The sequence below is a fragment of the Zingiber officinale genome, chromosome 5A (assembly GCF_018446385.1).
Source record: "Zingiber officinale cultivar Zhangliang chromosome 5A, Zo_v1.1, whole genome shotgun sequence".
Taxonomy (NCBI): domain Eukaryota; kingdom Viridiplantae; phylum Streptophyta; class Magnoliopsida; order Zingiberales; family Zingiberaceae; genus Zingiber; species Zingiber officinale.
Window position 1 is genome coordinate 79,112,175 of NC_055994.1, and position 22,054 is coordinate 79,134,228.

The 22,054-nt window shown below is 42.1% G+C and overlaps 2 protein-coding genes across 2 annotated transcripts; one reads left to right on the plus strand and one right to left on the minus strand.

The window, feature by feature from the left end:
• Positions 1-10,387: 10,387 nt before the first annotated feature.
• LOC121982933 (nuclear transcription factor Y subunit C-2-like) lies at positions 10,388-11,956 on the minus strand. Its single transcript, XM_042535934.1, has 7 exons — positions 11,832-11,956; positions 11,531-11,746; positions 11,356-11,452; positions 11,190-11,257; positions 10,906-11,100; positions 10,668-10,769; positions 10,388-10,564 (listed from the first exon to the last, which is right to left on the minus strand). Exons 2-7 carry the CDS (start codon positions 11,675-11,677, stop codon positions 10,562-10,564), a joined length of 612 nt encoding a protein of 203 aa, XP_042391868.1. The 5' UTR covers positions 11,678-11,746; positions 11,832-11,956; the 3' UTR covers positions 10,388-10,561.
• A 6,713-nt stretch (positions 11,957-18,669) lies between these two features.
• Positions 18,670-21,222, plus strand: LOC121980688 (U-box domain-containing protein 3-like). Its single transcript, XM_042532848.1, has 2 exons — positions 18,670-19,008; positions 20,138-21,222. Exons 1-2 carry the CDS (start codon positions 18,725-18,727, stop codon positions 20,988-20,990), a joined length of 1,137 nt encoding a protein of 378 aa, XP_042388782.1. The 5' UTR covers positions 18,670-18,724; the 3' UTR covers positions 20,991-21,222.
• Positions 21,223-22,054: the final 832 nt, after the last annotated feature.

The following is a 22,054-nucleotide window of genomic DNA, read 5'->3' on the forward strand; positions in this document are numbered from 1 at the left end:
ACTTCGCCGGAGGTACGCACGTTCAACACCTTTGGAGCCACTTCTTTCACTGCTAGCTTGCCTGACTTGAGCGTCGGAGGGTCGCCGCCGGGAACCCCTTCCCGGCCCGACTTCTGTGCAGGTTCGTCGGAGGTTCATACGACTAGACGGAGGCTCACGTCATCGACTAGGGGAGCGTCACGTGCCCAGCGTCCGTTGGTTCAGCGATTCGGACAAGATCAATTTGGCGCCGTCTGTGGGAACGCTCCTGCATCCGAACGGAAGCAATGGACGAGGCTGGACGACAACACACGGTGACGCTTTCAACGGAGGAACTCGACGCTCTGATCGAGTTGAGGGCCGCCAGGCTTGTGGAGCAAAAACAGAAAGCAACAGCCGAGCGGCCGGAGCAGCAGGCAACGTCAGCATCTGGTGGCCGAGCGGAAGCACCACAGGCCACCGTTGCATTTCATCGGGCTCTATTCCGCACTCCTGAAGCCGCAGCGACTAATCGAGATCGGGGATCATCTTCGGATGAAATGCCAAGACAAGATAGCAGAAAAGGAAAAGCCCCCCGAGCGGATGCATCGCCCGAGCGGATCAACCGCCAATTTTCAGAGGCCATTCTAAGAGACCCTCTGCCCAAGCACTATGTGCCTCCGACGATCGGCGAGTACAATGGGACAACCGACCCGGATGATCATCTGGGTAAGTTCGATAACATAGCTACTCTCCATTAATACACAGATGGAGTAAAGTGCCGAGTTTTTCTTACCACTCTCTCGGGATCGACTCAACGGTGGTTTCGAAGGCTGCCGGACGGATCCATCACAAGCTTCAAGGACTTCCGGACGGCCTTCCTCCATCACTTCGCAAGCAGTCGGCGCTATCAAAAAACCAGTGTTAGTCTGTTTGCCATCAAACAGGAAGCCCGCGAATCATCTCCAGCCTTATCGAGCTGGGTGAAAGGTGCACTGATATAACTCATTTTTGTGTATATTCTAGTCGCCCATGTCCTTGTAATGCAGGAAGCAGAAATGAATTAAAAGATGGCTAGTGTGTCCGCCGAGCGGCTGTGTTAAAGATTAGCCTTTAAGGTCGTCGAGCTCCGACGTTAAAAATCGAGAGACGAGCCGGTGTCTATAAACCCTCCGAGCGGAAGACCGTCAAGCTCCGACGTTAAATATCGAGAGACGAATCGGCGTCTATAAACTCCCGAGTGGAAGACCGTCGAGCTCCGACGTTAAATATCGAGAGACGAATCGGCGTCTATAAACTCCCGAGTGGAAGACCGTCGAGCTCCGACGTTAAATATCGAGAGACGAATCGGCGTCTATAAACCCTCCGATCGGAAGACCGTCGAGCTCCGACGTTAAACATCGAGAGACGAGCCGGCGTCTATAAACTCCCGAGCGGAAGACCGTCGAGCTCCGACGTTAAATATCGAGAGACGAGCCGGCGTCTATAAACGCTCCGAGCGGAAGACCGTCGAGCTCCGACGTTAAAAATCGAGAGACGAGCCGGCGTCTATAAACCCTCCGATCGAAAGACCGTCGAGCTCCAACGTTAAACATCGAGAGACGAGCCGGCATCTATAAACGCTCCGAGCGGAAGACCGTCGAGCTCCGACGTTAAAAATCGAGAGACGAGCCGACGTCTATAAACGCCCCGAGCGGAAGACCGTCGAGCTCCGACGTTAAATATCGAGAGACGAATCGGCGTCTATAAACTCCCGAGCGAAAGACCGTCGAGCTCCGACGTTAAATATCGAGAGACGAATCGGCGTCTATAAACCCTCCGATCGGAAGACCGTCGAGCTCCGACGTTAAATATCGAGAGATGAATCGGTGTCTATAAACCCTCCGATCGGAAGACCGTCGAGCTCCGACGTTAAATATCGAGAGACGAATCGGCGTCTATAAACTCCCGAGCGGAAGACCGTCGAGCTCCGACGTTAAATATCGAGAGACGAATCGGCGTCTATAAACCCTCCGATCGGAAGACCGTCGAGCTCCGACGTTAAATATCGAGAGACGAATCGGCGTCTATAAACCCTCCGATCGGAAGACCATCGAGCTCCGACGTTAAATATCGAGAGACGAATCGGCATCTATAAACTTCCAAGCGGAAGACCGTCGAGCTCCGACGTTAAATATCGTGAGACGAATCGGCGTCTATAAACCCTCCGATCGGAAGACCGTCGAGCTCCGACGTTAAATATCGAGAGACGAATCGGTGTCTATAAACCCTCCGATCGGAAGGCCGTCGAGCTCCGACATTAAATATCGAGAGACGAATCGACGTCTATAAACCCTTCGATCGGAAGACCGTCGAGCTCCGACGTTAAATATCGAGAGACAAATCGGCGTCTATAAACTCCCGAGCGGAAGACCGTCGAGCTCCGACTTTAAATATCGAGAGACGAGCCGGCGTCTATAAACTCCCGAGCGGAAGATCGTCGAGCTCCAACGTTAAATATCGAGAGATGAGCCAGCGTCTATAAACTCCCGAGCGGAAGACCGTCGAGCTCCGACGTTAAATATCGAGAGACGAGTCGGCGTCTATAAACTCCCGAGCGGAAGACCGTCGAGCTCCGACGTTAAATATCGAGAGACGAGCCGGCGTCTATAAACTCCCGAGCGGAAGACCATCGAGCTCCGACGTTCAAAATCGAGAGACGAACCAACGTTTATAAATGTCCGAGCGGAAGACCATCGAGCTCCGATGTTAAAAATCGAGAGACGAGCCGGTGTCTATAAACTTCCGAACGGGAGGTAGTCGAGTTTCGACGATAAGATTAGATGTCAAAAGACGGACGACCGGAGTCTGTAAGGCTGTCGGATGAGTGGCTCCATGCGTGGTCCTCGGTTGAAAGGGTCGAATTGTGATTGGGTCGGCTGTACTAGCGAGAAGGAAGCCATCGTATGGTCGGGCGGCTCCTTTATAAAATGTACTTGGGGCACAAAAAACTTAAGACCAAGGCAAAAATCAAAAATTGGACGCTGGAAGAACGAGCAAATAACAAAATGAGACAATTCATTCACGCCGACCGGCGGATAGACAAAATTTATAATGTTTGCCCCAAACGGCATGCATACAGAAAATTACAAAATAACCTCACAGACACTCATTCTTAGTCATCAAAATTAAAAAGATGGTCAGGGATGGAGCCCATCATGGTCGCTAGGTCTTCGGCAGGGACGGACAGATCGGCAGGAACATGGCCCTTGTTTTCCATGTATTCCACCGCCACTTTGATTGCCTCCTCAAAAGTTAAGGAGAGCTTGTCGCTAAATTTCTCACCAAACTCGTCCGAGCGGACGAAGGCTTTGCGCACCCCCGCCGATCGACCGGGCTCTCCATCTTGATACTCCTTGAGAGTAGCCTTGGAAGCGTCCGGAGCAGCTTGAAGATTTTGCAAGGCCCCTTCTGCTTTTGTCTGATCGGCGGAGCGACCCTCCCGTTCGGCAGTCAGTGAGGCATCCAGCTCTTTCACCCGCTGCTCCAGCCCCCGATTTTCTACCTTCATCAGGTCCATGTCATCAATGGCCTTGAGCTTCCGAGCAGTCGCGGTCTTAATTTCTTTGTCCCGCTGCTTGACTAAGGCTTCGAGGCGGGCAACCTCGCTTGTCAAGCCAGAAGTCTTACCCCGCTCGGCTTCTAGCAACCTCTTGGCCTTCTCCAGGGCGGTCGTCGATTGTCTGCTGTCCCCCGCAGCTTTGAGTTTTTTCAACTCGTCCTCCAACTCGGCTAATCGATTGCTGATGGCAATCTGCTCCACCCAGTTCTGCGAACGGATATGAAGAACTTAGAAATTCGATCCACAATAACCAACAAAGCAAGAGAACATACTCCGGTCGCCTGTTGTAAATTGCTGTCGCCGAGCTGCCCAGGAGTTAGCATGGCAATTCTGAGACGAGAATCCTCCCAAGCCTTGGCGAGAGGACCCGTGAGTGTGATTTGCTGCTCGGGGACCACCGGCCGATCAGCGGCCGCCATGTATTCTTCCGAAGGGAGGCGCAGGACGGTTTTTATCAACTTTGGGCCGCTCGGATCGCCCTGAGAAGCAGCGGCCTTACCGGACGGCCCACCGGTGGAGGAAGAAGGACGTTCGCCGCAGAGTTCGGGGAGAACTGGAGGGCGGCACCTCAGAGGTAGCCCTTGGAGAGTCGCGCGGCGTCGGTGTACTCTCTATAGAAACTGTCCCGGATAACATTGGAGCTTCATCGCCCCGCTCGGACTGTGGCTCATCAGATGGAGTTGGTGTAGATGCCGACTCTGGTCGTCTGCGCTTCCGAGTGGCCAGGGGAATGTCGTCGGCCGAACGGCCCTCTACCTCGACTTGAGTAGAGGGTTCTATGTCGCCCGCGACCTCGTCGCGAGAGGCAGGAGCGTCTAAGGCTTCGGGGACATCCTAAGTCCCCTCGCCTTCTTCGCCGGCCGGCTCAGCTGAAGCCGAGCCCCGCTCGACGACCTCCTTATTCTTTGCCGCCTCGATCTCGGCGGCTTGCAGTTTCAGCCGCTCGGTAGCTTTGGCGCGCCACATGACTTCAGCTGCATAAGCAAAAAATAAATCAGTTAGAACAAAACAAATGGGAAGATAAGGGAACTTACTCATGCTGCAGGGCAGATCGGCTGGGGTAGAAAACAAGCCGAATATATACATTACTCCCGGAAGGAGCAGCTTGTCAATATGATAGCGCTGACCGACCAGCCGGTCGGCTGCATGAAGATAGGCTGCATCACCTCTAAACTTGCCGAGCTCCGATTGCGCCGGCATCGACGTCTGCCACTTGATACGGAAGGTCGGTGGCTCAGGAAAACGTACGTAGAAAAAATGCTCCTTCTAATGTTTGTTGGAGCTCGGCATGTTGTCAAAAAGGACAAAACCTATCCTAGATTGAAAAACGAAGGTACCCCACTCGGCTTGCTTTGGGTAGTAGAAGTAGTGGAAATTTTTGGGGTCTAGGGGAATGCCGTTCAGTTTAAAGAGAATTATCACCCCGCTCAGCAACCTTATAGAATTCGGAACTAGCTGGCCGAGCGGGATGCGGAAGTAATTGCAGACTTGCACGAAAAACTTATGGGGTGGAAAGCGTAGCCCGACCAAAAATTGGTCTCTGAAGAAGAGAATGGTGTCGGGCGGCGGTTCGTGAGGCCGATCGGCCGGTGTGGCTAATACTATGTGGTGGTCGGAAGGGATGTCGTAAGTCCGAGCGAGACGCAACGCGTCCTCCTCGTCAAAATGGCTCTCCATGGTCGTGTACCATAGACCAGGAGCGCTGCCGATCGACTGCGAGGTGCTAGTCATGGTCGAAAAACAAGAATGCGGAACCAAAAGGGAAGGTTCGAGCAAGGAATGAAGGGAAACCGACTGAATGAAACGATTAACAGAAAGAAGAAAACGTAGGGAGCGAGGAAAAGGGTCTTACGAGCAAAAGGGATGGTCGACTGGGGCCTGGGGGTTGCCGAAGAGTTGAGGGGCAAGGTCGCCGGAGAAGAAAAAGAGCAGAGGGGCGCTGGAGGAGGATGAAGCAACAATGCGGCGAAAAAGGAGTTGCGGACTTTATATCGCCACCCGAGAGCAGCCTCCACCGTCCGATCCAGGTCGTGAAGAACGAGGCCATCATCCAGCCGTTCATTTCAAACGGCGGTCGTCCCATCAGAAGTGACGCCACCGCCATACACTGACAAAAGCATGATCGCCACTTGTCAGCAGAATATAGGTCGCATTTAATGATCGCCCCTTACCGTGCGCAGCACACGTGATGGGCAGTAGGGGAGAGGATGGGGCATGGATTCCAAGGGAATACAAGGCATGGGCAAAGTACCGCCGAACGGATGAGCATCCTTAATCCTGGCCGAGCGGATTAACGTATCGGTCGTTACTTTGTCAGATCGGCAGTCCAGTCAGTCGGACTTCGCCTCCTTCGACTAGACTTGAGGGGAAGGCAAGTGATCCGGCGGTTAGAACACGGGATCCCATAGCAAGGGGTCAACGCCACGTGGAAGTCAAAGGGTCAGGTGGTCGACCGGAGAAGGATGAGTCGACCTCCCGACCGGCCGACCAATGAACATCCGATAAGTAAAAGGCGCCCTGACAGGGATCAGGGTTCCGGCGCTCGATTGAACAGTAACGAAGGGCTGGGCCGAGCGGACGTTATGATCGTCCGAAGACATAATGTAACACACTGCTAGTAGTCCCTACATAACATCTTACCGAAGATCTCCCCAGCATGCCGATGGAGAGAGAAGGTCGGACGTGATGTAAGTGCCGTCCGGCCAGGCGTAAGAAGAATGCCGGCCGGACGGACGCCCCGTCCCACCGGCCGGCCGGACGCCCCGGCCTGTGGTCGGTAGAGGAGGACAAGAACATCTTATGACAGTTGTCAAGTCCTATGGCTAGGTCATACTCCAAGTCTGACAACGAGGTGTTCTGTTGTCCCATCGAAGACGTGCTTGGACTGTAGCAGTATGGCGTCAGGTAAGCTTTCTGACAGACACATACCGAGGTATGGGCTGCGGACACGTATGCGCCTTGGTGGACATGCAGGAGCTCTTTCACCGCTCTATATAAAGAGCCTTATACTTCGCCGGAGGTACGCACGTTCAACACCTTTGGAGCCACTTCTTTCACTGCTAACTTGCCTGACTTGAGCGTCGGAGGGTCGCCGCCGGGAACCCCTTCCCGGCCCGACTTCTGTGCAGGTTCGCCGGAGGTTCATACGACTAGACGGAGGCCCACGTCATCGACTAGGGGAGCGTCACGTGCCCAGCGTCCGTTGGTTCAGCGATTCGGACAGGATCAGGTATAGTTTCCTACTTCTATTACCTCCTCTCCATCTCATTCATGTAGGGCATGCATGGAATCTAAAAGTCATAAGCTACCTTTCTGTTCATCTAATCATTTTCTAATTTTCCACTTGAAATAATCCATTCTGATGTTTGGGGCCCTGCACCTATTTTGTCTAATCAAGGTTTCCAATATTATGTTACATTCATTGATCATTTTAGTAAATATACTTAGCTCTATCCTATGAGAAGGAAATCTGATTTATTTGATATATTCTGTAATTTTCAAATTCAAGTTGAACGATCTTTTAATCGTAAAATACTCTCTTTTCATTCTGATTGGGGAGGAGAATATCAGGCTCTCCATCGTCATCTTGTCTCTTGTGGAATTGTTCATCGAGTTTCTTGTCCTCACACTCCAGAACAAAATGACTCTGCTGAGAGAAAACATAGACATATAGTTGAAACTGCCTTAGCTCTTCTTCATCATGCATCGGTTCCACGTAAATTTCGGGATGAAGCTGTTAGCACTGCAGTGTATCTCATAAATCGACTTCCTACTCCATTGCTCAATCATAAATGTCCTTTTGAAAAACTTTATAATCAAACCTTTGATTACACTTTCCTTCGAATTTTTGGTTGCGCATGTTATCCATAGTTACACCCCTATTCTAAACACAAACTTGACTCTCGTTTACTACAATGTGTTTTTCTTAGTTATAGCAATTTGCACCATGGTTATCGTTGCTTGCATAAACCAACAGGACAAATTTATATTTCACGACATGTTACTTTTAATGAGTCTCTATTCCCTTTTTCGGTAGCTTCTTCAATCTCTCCTCCAGATAAAAGTGGCACCTTCTTAATGCCACCTAATATTATCAGAAGTGATGGCATCCTAGGTCCTGCTCCGGAGCTCTCTAATAACTCTCCTATACCATCAGAATCACCTCAGGTTGCTGCTCTAATCTTAGAAGCCTCACCGATCGAAGATAATATGCTCATTGGTTCTGGATCCTCGGATAATGCAAGTCCATCATCTACATCACCATGTCAGCCTACTTCCTCGTCGTCATCAACAAATGATTCAGATGATAATGCTCCTTGTCGCATGCTTCCCATTAGTGATATTTATGAGTGTTGCCCACCAAATGCAACTCGATATCCCCTTCCACGAGCTCTAGTGGTCTCTTCAAAATCTATTGAACCAACCTGTTTTACACAAGCAAACAAGGATCCAAACTGGCGTAGTGCAATGGGTACAGAATTTGATGCATTTCTTCGCAATGGAACATGGACTCTAGTTCTGCGCACTCTCTCAATGAATGTCGTGGGCTCTAAATGGGTATTACATCTTAAGCATCGAGCTGATGATTCTCTTGAAAGATACAAAGCTCGACTTGTAGCTAAAGGATTTAGTCAACAACTAGGTATTTACTTTAATGACACTTTTAGCCCAGTCATCAAAATTACATCTGTCAGATTATTATTATCAATAGTTGTTAGTTCTAATTGGCGTGTACGACAATTGGACATTTCAAATGTATTTCTTCATTGCCATCTTGAGGAAACTGTATTTATGGAGCAACCACCTGGGTTCATGCATCCACAATTTTCATCTCATGTTTGCCAACTCAAGAAATCCTTATATGGTCTTCGACAAGCTCCTCGTGCATGGTTTCATCAACTATCTAATTTGTTACAAGCTCAAGGATTTTCTGGATCAAAGACTGACTCGTCTCTATTTCACAAATATAATGATGGAAATATGATATTTTTTCTTATTTATGTGGATGACATTTTGATAACCGGTAATGATCACAAGGGTATCACAACTTTATTAAGTCTTCTCAATCAAGAATTTTCTACTCGAGATTTGGGTATTGCTCATTTTTTCTTGATATTGAGCTTATTCCACATGAGGATGACTATCTTCTCTCTCAGAGCAAATACATTACTGGACTTCTTCAAAGAGCCAAAATGGATGGAGCACGTTTGGTCTCTACACTAATTGCTATAAACAACTCTCCAACTTCATCTTCTCTTGCTCTATCTGATCCACAGATTTATCGAAGTATTGTTGGAGCCATACAATATGTCACTATCACGCCCTGATATTACTTTTGCGGTAAATCGTGCTTGTCAATTCATGCATGCTCCAATTGAACAAAATTGGGATAATGTAAAAAGAATACTTCGCTATCTCAAATATACTATTCTACATGATTTTCTTTTATATCGCCAATCGTCTTGAGATTTACATGCATATAGTGATGTGGATTGGCAAGTTCTCTTGAAGATAGACGCTCTACTAGTGGATATGCAATATTTATTAGACGAAATCTTATCTCATGGAATTCGAAAAAGCAACCTACGGTATCTCGTTCAAGCACTGAGGCAGAATATAAAGTTATAGCAAATACAACGTCAGAAATTATTTGGCTTCAATCACTTCTCTCTGAACTTCATCTTGCATCAAATATTGCACCAAAAATTTGGTGCAACAATATTGGAGCAACATATCTTATAGCAAATCCAATCTTTCATGCTCGTACAAAACATGTAAAAATTGATTTTTATTTTGTTCGTGAACGTGTGGCAAGTCAGCAGTTATCCGTCTCTTATATTTCTGCTGAAGATCAAATCGCTGACATCTTTACTAAGCCACTATCCAAACAACGTTTCAATAAGTTAGCAAGCAAACTCAACGTCAGAGATCTCCTGTTGAGTTTATCGGGGGGTAAAAGAGATAAAATAGAATTATCAAAATTGACCGGATCAAATTAGCAAATCAAATCATATTAGTATTTGGATCATTCTAATAATTCTGTTATAATTATTATCAGAATTATTCTTAGAATAATTCTGATATTTATTAATTAGTTAATTGACCAAGTACTTTTACATTATATATTGTATTGTCCTTAGGACAAATATCAATGAACAATATATTTTATTGCTCTCATATTATTTCTTGCTCTCTCCCTATTCTTCTTCTTTCAATTAGTTTTATTATCTAAAAAAATGGGAATAATACAATTTATGATGTTGATGGTTATATTGTTGATCCATGTGATTGCAGCTCCACCAAGTTGGATATCATCATCTACCGGGTTTTAACACGATGGGACACTGTACATTGCCAACTATTCCCACAACATTTTTTTAAGCAACTGGGTATGTCTGCCTTTCCTTTGTTTCTTTTACTTGATAGAATATCATACTTTTCTGTTGTTGCACCGGTTTACCCTCGACCAGGTCGGGCTTGAGGTTGATTATGTATTTTTTTTCATGCAAAAATATCTTGTTTTTCCTGATCCACTTTAGTCCAAACTTCTAACTTTCAGTATGGAATGTTATGCCTAATGTTGGATTCTATTGAAGAAAGGTCATTTTCTAGCATTTATGGGAAAACGGACAATTGGCAGAAACAGGTGGTTTAGGTGTTCTAATAGTTATTTCGCAATCTTTATAAGGTAGATCATTACTTTCAAGAATACTACTGATGGTCCAAAAAGTTTATTATGAGGTGGTCCAAATTTTAATGAGGTTGGTCGAATCTTTAGAGGTATATACATTCAAAAGATCCAAAACTATTGAATACAAAACATAGATATGATACGCTTCTTGTGAATTCTCTTTTCATTTAGCAATGCCTATTTGTAAAGCTTGAGATCATTTTTAGGGGATACAAGAGGAATATGATGACACTTCTCTTGCCTTTCTGCCACAAGAGTCATTGATTGCTTAATTCAAATCTGCCAATATTTTTCATGCATGTCCATATTTCTCACTACAAAGTGAAACGAGCAAAGATTATGTTCTGAGTGAAAACAAGTCAAAAGTTTAGTTATCACATAAGTAATATAGGATTTGTATGTTTCCTAGAAACTTACCAGTGGAGGAGGGGGCTCATACAAGAAATTGTTAGAGTTAGGGTAAGATTGTTGCTGGGGCATCATTTGCTGCCGCAAAAATGGTGGCTGTCTCATGTATACCTGTCAAAGACACTAAAATCTTCAAATCACAATTGACAATTAATTCATTTTCTTGCATTGATGTTGATTCTTATTTTTCTTTTTTCAAGCAAACATCCTCATCACAATTGAACCAGAAAAATGGTCCACTGTATACCTGTAGTTCTTCTGCATGAAGAATTTCTAACAAGAAGTTGAGAACATTTGAATGGCAAATGGCTCCTGCAACATCCGTTCTCCGGATGGTGTGCCTCTTGCACTGCTCTGCATGCAGCCATGATCGCACCGCGAGCTCCGAGATGAAAAGCTCACACGCTTTTGCAAAGAATATCGGAGTGTCCGCACTCACCATCTGTTGCAAAATTTATGCAATCACAGTCCTTAAAAGAGTCCGTAAACATCGCTAGGTAAATACGAGATCACTTAGTTCAAGAGAAAAACCTTTGCATCTCCTTCCATTTTCATTATACGTTTAATCCTAGCAAGTGGGAGCTGGTGCTGTTTATAATCTGCGAGAAGAGTTTTAAAATTTTTAATCAACCGAGTGCGGATAAAAAACAATTGCAGAGTTCCTTATAGTGCAATTTTTTTACAGCTATATCTTCACCTGCAAGGTTTTCTACTTCTTGCATTTGTTGCTGCCAGAAACATTGCAAATGCCATTTCTGCAGATCCATAAAATTGATTTGTGCATGCCCAGTCACCTGTGAAGTTACAAAACTTAGAATAGAAATTTCAAAGTACATAAAATATATAATGATAACTTCTTTTTGCATTTTTACCCCGTGCAGAGGATTGAATTGGAATTGAACCAGTGGAGCATGAGGCACTTGAAGGAAGTCAAATGTGGGAGCAGAAGCAATGGTTGATGCCGATGGGAATTCTTCTGGTTGACCACAAAGGTAGATATTCCTCCCTTGATGATTCATTTGTGGATGAGAAATCAACTTCAGTGCGAGGAAGCAAGCCAGTTGTATGTCTAAATGCTTTGTCCCAATCTAAAGTCCCTTAAATAAGGAGAGAATTCAGGAAACAGATAGCAGAGGATAGGATGAACCACGCAATAAAGAATAAGCCTGTTACCACAAAAGAATGCTGGTGCAGAGAAGAAGAACAGGGTGGTTGGGGATGATGACAAAGTGGCACGAGAAGAGGCCAGTTTGTCTGCGACACTTGGCAATGGAGGTCAGATTTCTGCTGCGAAAGTAATGAGTTTCTTTATCAGTTGTTGTGGACTTGGAGCCAAGAAGATGTCACGTTTTTGCCATTGCCCCTGTTGACTGTTGTGAGAAAGATAGTAGGAGGGAGGGAGGGAGGGAGCCATGAGTCTGACAGCCACTTGCAAGGTAAGTCTCAATTTTGAATTGTTCAACAGTAATTAAGTACATGCACTCCCTGGTATCCTATGTGACTTGATTTCACTTGGTAGCTATCATTGGCAAGGTAAAAAACAAGCCTTGTTCAGTAGAGAGTATTTGGATGCCAAGATCCTCCACCCAAGATCATTGGCAAGGTAAGCGCAGGTAGTCTCTGGCATCCTGTACAACTTGAATCATTTAGTATTCACTGAACAATTTATTAGGTGGTATTTGTATTGAAATTGTGTCAAAATTCGAATATCCTGAAGGTAGGTTTTTCTGAGCCTTCCAAATTGTTGAGCCAAATACAACAATAACAATTAAACTTTATGTAAGACATTTTTCTTAGACCCAAATTGCTTAGTCAAATAATTTGATAAATAGCATTTTCTATTGAGACTTTTGGTAAAGGAGTATTGTTTATCAAGTTGTTTGATATAGCGCACACATTAGGGACATCAAACCACCTATCATACAAATATAATCTTCGAAACTAGGTTCCCTCAGGATGGTGCGATGGTTAAGTCATGGGGTGTTGCCATATGAGGTCTTGGGGTCGAACTCGACGTGACCGAGTATAACCTCCCCCATGTCTTGGCCATTTGCACTAATGGCTAGTAGTCACCCGTGATTTACCTCCTCCATGTTGGCCTAGGGACGGATTGGCGGGGGCGCTGGAGGTGAGCAAATCGTCTTTTACCACATAATCTTCGAAACTAGTTCTCAGGATAATGGTGCAGTGGTTAGACTCTCCAAATGATTAACTATACATCTAAGAGTCAAATCTAGAAATTTTTTTAGAATTAATCGGTTTGAAAAACTGGATATATGGATTATCAAAAAAAATCTTCCAAACTGAAATATTATAATTATTAAGCTTGTTACTGCACTTGCATTATTACTCATGGCATTAACTTGTGATATGGATTATGGATGACTGAATTTTGACTACATTATATATTCAAATAATTAGATGATATCTTTGAGTTAAGTTGTTGAGGAGTCAAGTTCAAGTAGTTCCTTCGATTGATAATTCCAAACATGTACTAAAAAGGTTTTAAAGGAAGATGGAAAATGACACAAAGGTTTGGTTAGATGACTCTCTCCCAACTAGAGAGACTTTCACAAAAACAAATATGCTGATAAAGACTCCTTTACAAATCATAGGGAGGTGTCTTAGTTAAAGGATTAAAATTGTACTAACGATGTGACCAATTGTCAAGCTTTAAATTATAATGGTGATGTACGGTGCATTTAAAATTATGAAAATTTCCAAAGGGCATCTAATGTTTAGATTTTTGAAAGGACACATTTATTTTTTATTTTAACCTCCCTTAACATTACATTCAAATAACAATATCATTTATGATATTGAATTTTAAAGAACACAAATACTGATTTTCAAAATACTACAGCAGTTGTTGATTTTAGGATTTATACTATAATATTGATTTTTAAAATATAGTATTACAGCGATGTTGATATTTGAAATCTAACGCTAGTGTTGATATTTATAATCTAAGAGTATTCATACCTGATTCTCTATCCAAAATATATAATTTAGATAAATAATGATTTTATTAAATTTAAATATTCATTTTTCACTATATTATCTAATAGATTCATTATTTTTTTCTCTTCTCTATAATATTTAGGAAATTAATTTTCTAAATTTAGAGTACTATTTATAAATATAAAATTTAAAGAATAAATAGGATAATTGATAAGGTAAACTTTTTAAAGAAAGTAAGTAATGTGGATGCTCAAGATTATTAATGAAAAAGGTAAAATAGGAGACAAGCATTTTGAAAAATTTGAAAATTAGATTTGTCTTTTGAAAATTTCTTAATTTTAAATGCATCATTTGAGGTTATAAATTAGTACAATGTTCCTCAACACTTAAATTATTTCTCCATGGAATTTAAAAAAAAAAAACTTAAATTGAGTACCCCAGATGTCCTTGTCTTCAATTTGTACAATGATGGGCCTCACTGGCCTTCGATTCTTTGTGGTTCAATTCGTTTGTCTTCTTCTAGGAAGCATGTGCTTCGGCCCCCCTCAAGTAAATCTCCCTCCACTGACAGACAGTTTGGGTGGGTGATCAGCCCATCCGCCCATCAAGCGAATTGACCCCTCGAATTTCTAAAACTTTTTAACTTTGCTTCCTAAAGAGTTTAATAATGATGTGTGTATTAAATTTACATGTAAATAGGGGTGTAATCGACTAATTCGAGTTGAATTTTAGAATATTTAAATTTAACTGGTTTATAATTAAGCCGAACTTAAGTTTAATTTAACGAATATATTCATAGCTCACAAAAATTTATTCGAATTTTTATCGAACCTGAACGAGCTTAATAAATATAAATTATAAATTTAAATATTTATTAAAAATAAAATTATATATTTAAAAACATATAATATTCTTATAAAAATTTATAATTTTATTCTAATAAATAAATTTAATAAATTTATCTATATTTTTCATAAATAAAGTATAAAATATATAAATTCAATATTAAAATTATTATTTTTTTATTTAAGAATTGATTCATGAGCTTACTAATGAATATGTTCACGAGTTAACGAGCCGAGGATTGTAAAATTTGAACTTGATTCATGAGCCTCATTAAACGGACTCAAATAAATTTTTATCGAATCGGACTCAAATGAATTTTTATCGAATCGAGATTCGAATAACTCAGAAGTAACTTGATTTATTTACATTCCTACATGCAAGTTTCATTATTATCCATTTCACTTATTCAAATTTTAAAATTCCCCAATCGTATAGGGTATTCCTAAACTCATTCTTCTGTGTGTTTTTTTTTTTTTTTATAAATTTTTTTTTTTATAAAACTAATGGATGGATATAGAAAACTTTGAATTATTTAAAATTAAAATTAATATATTCTTAGAAGTCTTCTAAATGAGGGTGGATCTTCTTGACCAGGAATTCCTGGTTCCCCTTGAATCACATACCTCATATAAAACTGGGACCCTCACGTGCAAACCATGTGCACACGTCAGCGCCCAAAAGCCTTAGCGTCACGAACTCTCCTCCCTCCAGCGTCGAAGCGTCGCCTCCCTCCCTCCAGCGTCGGCCTCCAACGACCTCCCTCCCGCTCCCTCCCTCCAACAACTCCCCTCCCGTGACCTCGAGCGGCCTCCAGTTCGCGGTGACCTTGAGCGGCCTCCAGCATCGCGGCGACCTCCCTCCAGCGCCGCCTCCAGACAGCATCGCCGACCTCCAGCGTCCGCGACGACCTCCAGCAGCCTCCAGCATCGCGGCAACCTCCCTCCTGCGACCTTCGCGACCTCCAGAGTCCGCAACGACCTCCAGCGGCCTCCAGCATCGCAGCGACCTCCCTCCTGCGACCTTCGCAACCTCCAGCGTCCGCGACGACCTCCAGCAAAAGCCCCAACCAACGACCTCCGTAATCTCCAACGACCTCCCTCCCGCTGCCTCCAGCAACTTCCCTCCAGTGACCTCCAGCCACCTCCAACGACTTCCCTCACCTCCAGCCGCCTCCCTCCCTGAATTAGGTAATAGTGGTTGAAAATTTGATTTTGTATATACAATTTGCAAGCCTGAATGTGTTGCTGCTCGATTTTCTCAATTGGCAGTTACTAGTGATTTTCAACTTTGCACCAAATAGTTCCCAAGTTGATTGATGTGCTATTTTTTGAGTTGCACTGGAGGTGGAGGTGCCGTTGGAGGTGGAGGTCCTGGAGGTCGGCGATGCTGGCTGGAGGCCGCTCGAGGTTGCGGGAGGGGAGGTGCTGGAGGGAGCGGGAGGGAGGCCACGGGAGGTCGCTGGAGCCCGGCGCTGGAGGGAGGGAGGCGACGCTTTGACGCTGGAGGGAGGAGAGTTCGCGACGCTAGGACTTTTGGGGCTTTTGGGCACTGGCGTGTGCATATGGTTTGCATGTGAGGGTCCCAGTTTTATATGAGTATGTGGTACAGGGGAGACCAAGAATTCCTGATCTGCACCCCTTCTAAATGTATTTATGTACATGAATCTAAATTTAATTGTATAAATTGAGAATAGTAAATTAAATTAAAAATACATCTTTAATTTTTTACTCTAGTCATTCAAAAATTAATTCACTGTTCTCAATTGGTGTTATCAAAATTTAGATCCAATGGCGTAGATATATTAGGGAGGTTTTCAAGAGTACATTAGTTTGGTTTGAAGTGATTCAAAATTTTATAGGTTCATCATCCAATCTCATTTGAAACCTTTTGAAAATTTAAAAGTTTGATATTTTCTAAATCAAAAGAGTCATAGGAATCTGTTGATGGTGTTAGTTAGTAAGTATTATTGTCCTAGACCTTATAATGAACTTGTTATAAATTTTATCAAGCATTTATAAGCTTAAAGTTCACTCCTAGTAATTTATGTTATCAAATGCAAATTTGAGATCATAGATATATTAAGGAGATTCCTAGGAGTACATTAATTTTAATTTGAAATAATTTAGAATTTTATAAGTCCAAGTATTCGGGGAATATGCTATGCGATTTGAGTATTTTGAAACTTGGGTAATTTTTTGAAATCCAGGTATTCAATTCTTCGAATTAATTTATTAGTTTGATCCCACAGAAAACTCTCACTAATCAGCAAGGTAAATCGAAAAGTATGCACCACTCCTCGCCCAACAACCAACGCCCCAGGTTTTTCATCTCATTAGAGAAAAATGTTTTGCAATACGTCATAATTAGGAATCGAACCTTAATTTTTCGAAATCCTGGTATTCAATTATTCAAACCAATGAAGTCCTAGAGGTGACTAGCCTGGTCCCACAGAAAGCTCTCACTAGTCATCAAAATAAATCAAGAAATTGAAAGTGACTAGCCTAGTCCGACAGAAAACTCCCACTAATTATCAAGATAAATCGGAAAATATGCATCACTTCTCACCTAACAACCAACGTCCTAGGTTTTTCATCTGATTAGAGAAAAATATTCTACAATATGCTATAATTGAAAATTGAACCATGAATATATTTAACTATTCTGTCAAACAACTTGTTGTTGCACCATTGTTTGGGTCACTAAATGGGTAATAGGTTTTTTTAATATTAGGTATTAAATCTTCCAACTTGATTAATCCTATGATAGATGGACCATCCCCACATTTTGCCCAAGTAAATATAAGAAGCTCGATAACTCGTAAGTGTCTTCCATGAAAATCAAACCCTCATCGTTGGAGAGAAATGCCAAGCCTCATGCTACCACACCATGCCTTAAAGGCGTGAAATTGGTAATAGTCACATGATTCAGTGAATTGTTGTTAAATTTATAATTAATTCATACAACTTATGAGGTTTATTCATTTGCTAAATATTATGTTTGATTTTTTTCTTGTTAATAATTTAGGTGTTTAAATTTTGTCCCGAAGGTAAATAATTTTTCTTCTAGTTTACTTATTAGATAAATTTGAAACATAACTTATGTATATTTATATTTAGAGGTTGACTTTAAGAATATTCATTTATATTAGGATTCAAATTTTGATCCTCTTTACCATTGCATCACCTCCATTGGGGCAATGTTTAATTTCCTTTTTTTTTTAAGGTTTGTAGGGCTTTTAAATCTAGCATAACTAATATATAATTTTTTTTAAAAAAAATATAACATAACATTTTAAAATAAAATTAAAAATATAACAACTCACTATTAGATAGCGTCAATTCTTAATAATGGATAATCTCTTTAATCTTATGTCTTTATTTTTTATTTCGACTTTCTTGAGTTTTGTACACATTGAAAGTCTAATTAAAGAATCTACATTCACCTTGCAAATAAAAAATAAATAAATATAAAAGTCACCTTTAATATGATATGCTTCACAGCTTCGAGCACTAATCATATTTTACTTTTATCCTTTTTATGCCTTTAAGCTTTTTAATCTAATTTTTAATTTATCAATAAAAAATATTAAATCAGATAATACCGAATCTAGGCATCAATCCGGTCCTATCCAAATTTTTCATAGTTGAAGATTGCTGCACCATAGTCTGAGCGTTTTATGCTAAAGGTAATCTACAGTGAAATAATTATAAAATTTTGGTCGATGCAGTGAGAAACAGTTAGCAAAGTTGTTGTTAGACAACGGATGCATGAGCAAGTAGATCTATTGCAATTGACTGCTTTTTAAGTCGCATGATAATAATTTTATGGTTGCATCTTTCATAAATTGGGTGGAAAATATTATTTTTTAAATATTTTAGGGTAAAATTCGAATGAACTTAAATTGCTGGGAGTTTTATAGATATAACTTTTAAATTATGGGGCGAATTGAAAATTTTGGGACAGTAAAATTCCCTCGCTGCTCCTTAACCCATGCTGCAAAGGTTGTCAACCTAGCGGCCCCCTCAACCCGGCCCCACAAGTATGAGAGGGAGTAAATCACGGTGAATACGGGCCCAGCTATGACATGGCGGTCTTAGGTGCTTAGCACGGACAGATATTGATGTTATTGCAATTGCTACCGCAGACCCTCGACCTCTCCATTCATGCTGCAAGAATCCATGTCATAACCAGTTGATCCCGCCCGTGGGGCTCGCTGCTCCTTAACCCAAAGCGGGAGAGAGAGAGAGAGGGGCGGAGTGATGGACGGGGGGAAGGAGTCGCCGGGAACTCGTGATTGCCGCGGCGACGGGAGAGTGTCGGCAGCGGAGCTGCAGGGGATTATGGAGGGCGTCATGTCTGGAGTGGAGGAGATGCAATCCCAGGCAGCGCTGGACATCAGGAGGCTCACCAAGACTTCCTCGAGGAACCGGCGGCAGCTCTCCGCCGCCGTACCACCCCTCGTGGCGATGCTGCGGTCTGGGAGGGCTTCGACGTGTGAAGCTGCCATTCTCGCCCTCTTGAATCTTGCCGTGAAGGATGAAAGGTGCGGCCTTTGGTCTGAAGAAAATAAAAATGGTTCTTTTTCTGTCCTCTAGATTATCGCTCGGTAAGCTTATTGTTCTAGTTGCTTTGTTGATTGGAAGATGATGGCGCTTAGAAGAATGGAGCTTGTAGAATCCGATAATCTTTCCTTGGAAGAAAAATGAGAAATTTACGAAGCTGTTACATAAATTACTGGATGCATTAAAAAGGGATTCTTAGATCGACCGATGCTAGGAAGTACCAAAGAGAAACCCTAACCGAGCGGGATCCAGCCACTTAATTGTTTCACTTTCTGTTTTTTTTCTTGGATAAAGGTGCTTCCAATTAGGAGAAATATTCATTTTGTAAGATTTAAGCTTTTATCAGTTGCTGAAGATTTCCCAAGTTCTAGGCCTGAAGCAGCCATGGTTCTCACTCAGTATGAAGTTCCATCTACATTTGTCAGTTATATGCAACCCACATGATCTTGAAATAATGGTTGTATCCGAATCCATTGGCCTCAGGGGGATCAATATATTTTGAATTATTGGGATAGAAAATCTATCATACTTATTAGATTCACTTGCACATTGAACAACCCAATTAGTAGCTCATTTGCCCTGTCTAACCAAATGAGACACTTTAATCTCCCCAAAATTAGTAAACAGGTCTGGGATGACTTCAGCCAGTTAGATCACAATGTGCGGAGTGTCTTTGTGTCCCTTTGAAAATTGGACAAAAATTTAAATGCTTGTCACAATATCTTCTTTTGTAGCAATACAATCATGCATAATCTGAAGTGAGACAAGGTTCATGTTTATAACGACCCCAAATATTTAGCAATAACAGTTAGTTGTTATTGTCGCCCATACTTTCCCCTATTATTCTCCCATACTGTGACTTACAAGTGCATACAACCATGGGTTTTATGTCTTGATTTGAGTTACAGAATTTATAGTTGAATTGCCAAAATGTTACCATCGCTTGCAAGTTCCGTAGTTTAATTTGATGGGATTTTTTTTCAGATGTTAACATTGGTTGCCCAAATATTCTTGGTCTACTGCCCCTGATTTATAAATTTATTTTACTGCAACACTGCATAAAACTAATACGAAGTGTTTGCTGAATTGTGCTGTGCTTTATATTTGCAGGAACAAGATCAGTATAGTGGAAGCAGGAGCACTTGAACCATTGCTTGTTTTCTTAGACTCAACAAATTCTTGTTTACGGGAGTATGCCGCTGCCTCCTTTTTTACCCTTTCTGCCTCATATGTCAACAAAACCAGGATAAGTGCCTCCGGGGCCATTCCACTCCTTATTAAGGTTCTTGAATATGGAAGCCAACAAGCCAAGGTAGATTCTATAGCAGCTCTTCACAATCTTTCCTTGATCAATGACAACCTCAAGACCATCCTCGCACTTAATCCTATTCCACATATGATCAACTTTCTCAAGACTTGTAAGAAGTCCTCAAAGTCAGCGGAGAAATGTTGTGCCCTTTTGGAATCATTGATCAGTTTTAATGAAGGTAGGCAGGCTTTGACAGCTGAGGAAGGTGGGGTGCTAACTGTCGTTGAGATTCTTGAAGAAGGATCTTCTCCAAGTAGAGAGCACTCAGTTGGAGCTCTCTTGACGATGTGCGAGAGCGACCGAAGCAGATACAAAGGCCTTATTCTAAAAGAAGGTGCCATTCCAGGTCTTCTTGAGCTCACTGTTCAAGGGACTCCAACATCTCAAGCGAAAGCTCATCGGCTTCTAGAGTTACTGAGGGACTCTCCCTATCAAAGATCCAAACTAAAGCCAGACACGCTCGAGAACATTGTGAGTAGCATTGTCTCCAAGATTGAATGTGAGGAACAGGCAGGGAAAGCAAAGAAGATGTTGGCAGAGATGATTCAGATCAGCATGGAGCAGAGCTTGAGGCATTTGCAACGAAGGGCCCTCGTGTGCACCCCAAAGGATCTTCCTCCCGGAAACCGTCGTTCCGAAGTTTCATCAAAATAAGCATAGTTTTTCTTTGTTTTGCTTACTTTCATAGATATGTTTACTGATTAAGAAGAGAAAATGCATGTATTGACTACTAGGATGGTGTGCCAGTCCTGGCCAGTGATGGTATAAGGTGATTGGTGAGGTTTTTCTATTCAATACCATGTATATACGATTAGCCACTTTTTCCTACAATATTTTCGTCTCTGGAATCTGTTGTCGACACTTGCATGTTATGAAGGGTTTAACAAGTTATTATAGTGCAATCATGCATAACTTATTGTCTAAAATGAATACCTACAAACCCCAACCAAAGCTTGGGACTTTGTCTAATCAATCAGCATGTTTAGAGCAACAGTTGTAACTTTATTATGCTTTCTTGCCTAATACTGTTTATGAAAGAATTCTGAAAGACTTTATGCTATAAATTGCATTTGTGGGTATTCATAGGCTTCAAAAAAACTTCTCTATTTTGCTGAGCTACGCTTGGAATGTTGTCATTCTGTATAATGAAGGAACAAGCCTGGTCTGCCATTTTGGTACCATACCACAAGACTAAACTAAAAGGGCTGCGTTCACCTTTGCTAAGGAAAAGTGGTAATTGCTAAACAAAACAAGTAACAACAACAACAATTTCTTAAAAACAAATAACAATAGTGAAAATTGGTCAAATGAAAAGATAACCATATGATTGTCCAAGGCTGCTTTCATTTAATCCCGTCTGTTTAACTAAATCAAATTAGAAGCTTTGGAGACAATACTGAGTGGGTCTGAATTGGTTGAGTTAGATTGGGTTTCCCTATAAGAAAGCTTTGTAACCATACTGAGGACAAAAAGGATAATTGTCTTAGGAAAGGAAATTGCAATTATAAACACTTCATTTACTTGTCATGCGTTGTGATGATATAAACTGTTGAATAATATTAAATAATACTTATGAAAATAGTGTAACAATAAAACAGCAATAACGTGCTTGCTTTCTGATTAATGCTCTCGTCATTTTTCCTCAGACTATTAATTTCAGTGCAACCCGACAGTTAGCAATCTAAACAGCTCTACCCACCTTCGTTTCTTTCAATTTC

Coding starts and splice junctions, on each gene's coding strand:
- LOC121982933 (XM_042535934.1), bottom strand. CDS start 11,677: ATGAATCATCAAGGGAGGAATATCTACCTTTGTGGTCAACCAGAAGAA. Junction 11,453..11,530: donor AATTCAATCCTCTGCACGGG/GTAAAAATGCAA, acceptor GTAACTTCACAG/GTGACTGGGCATGCACAAAT. Junction 11,258..11,355: donor AGAAGTAGAAAACCTTGCAG/GTGAAGATATAG, acceptor CTCTTCTCGCAG/ATTATAAACAGCACCAGCTC.
- LOC121980688 (XM_042532848.1), top strand. CDS start 18,725: ATGGACGGGGGGAAGGAGTCGCCGGGAACTCGTGATTGCCGCGGCGAC. Junction 19,009..20,137: donor CTTGCCGTGAAGGATGAAAG/GTGCGGCCTTTG, acceptor TTATATTTGCAG/GAACAAGATCAGTATAGTGG.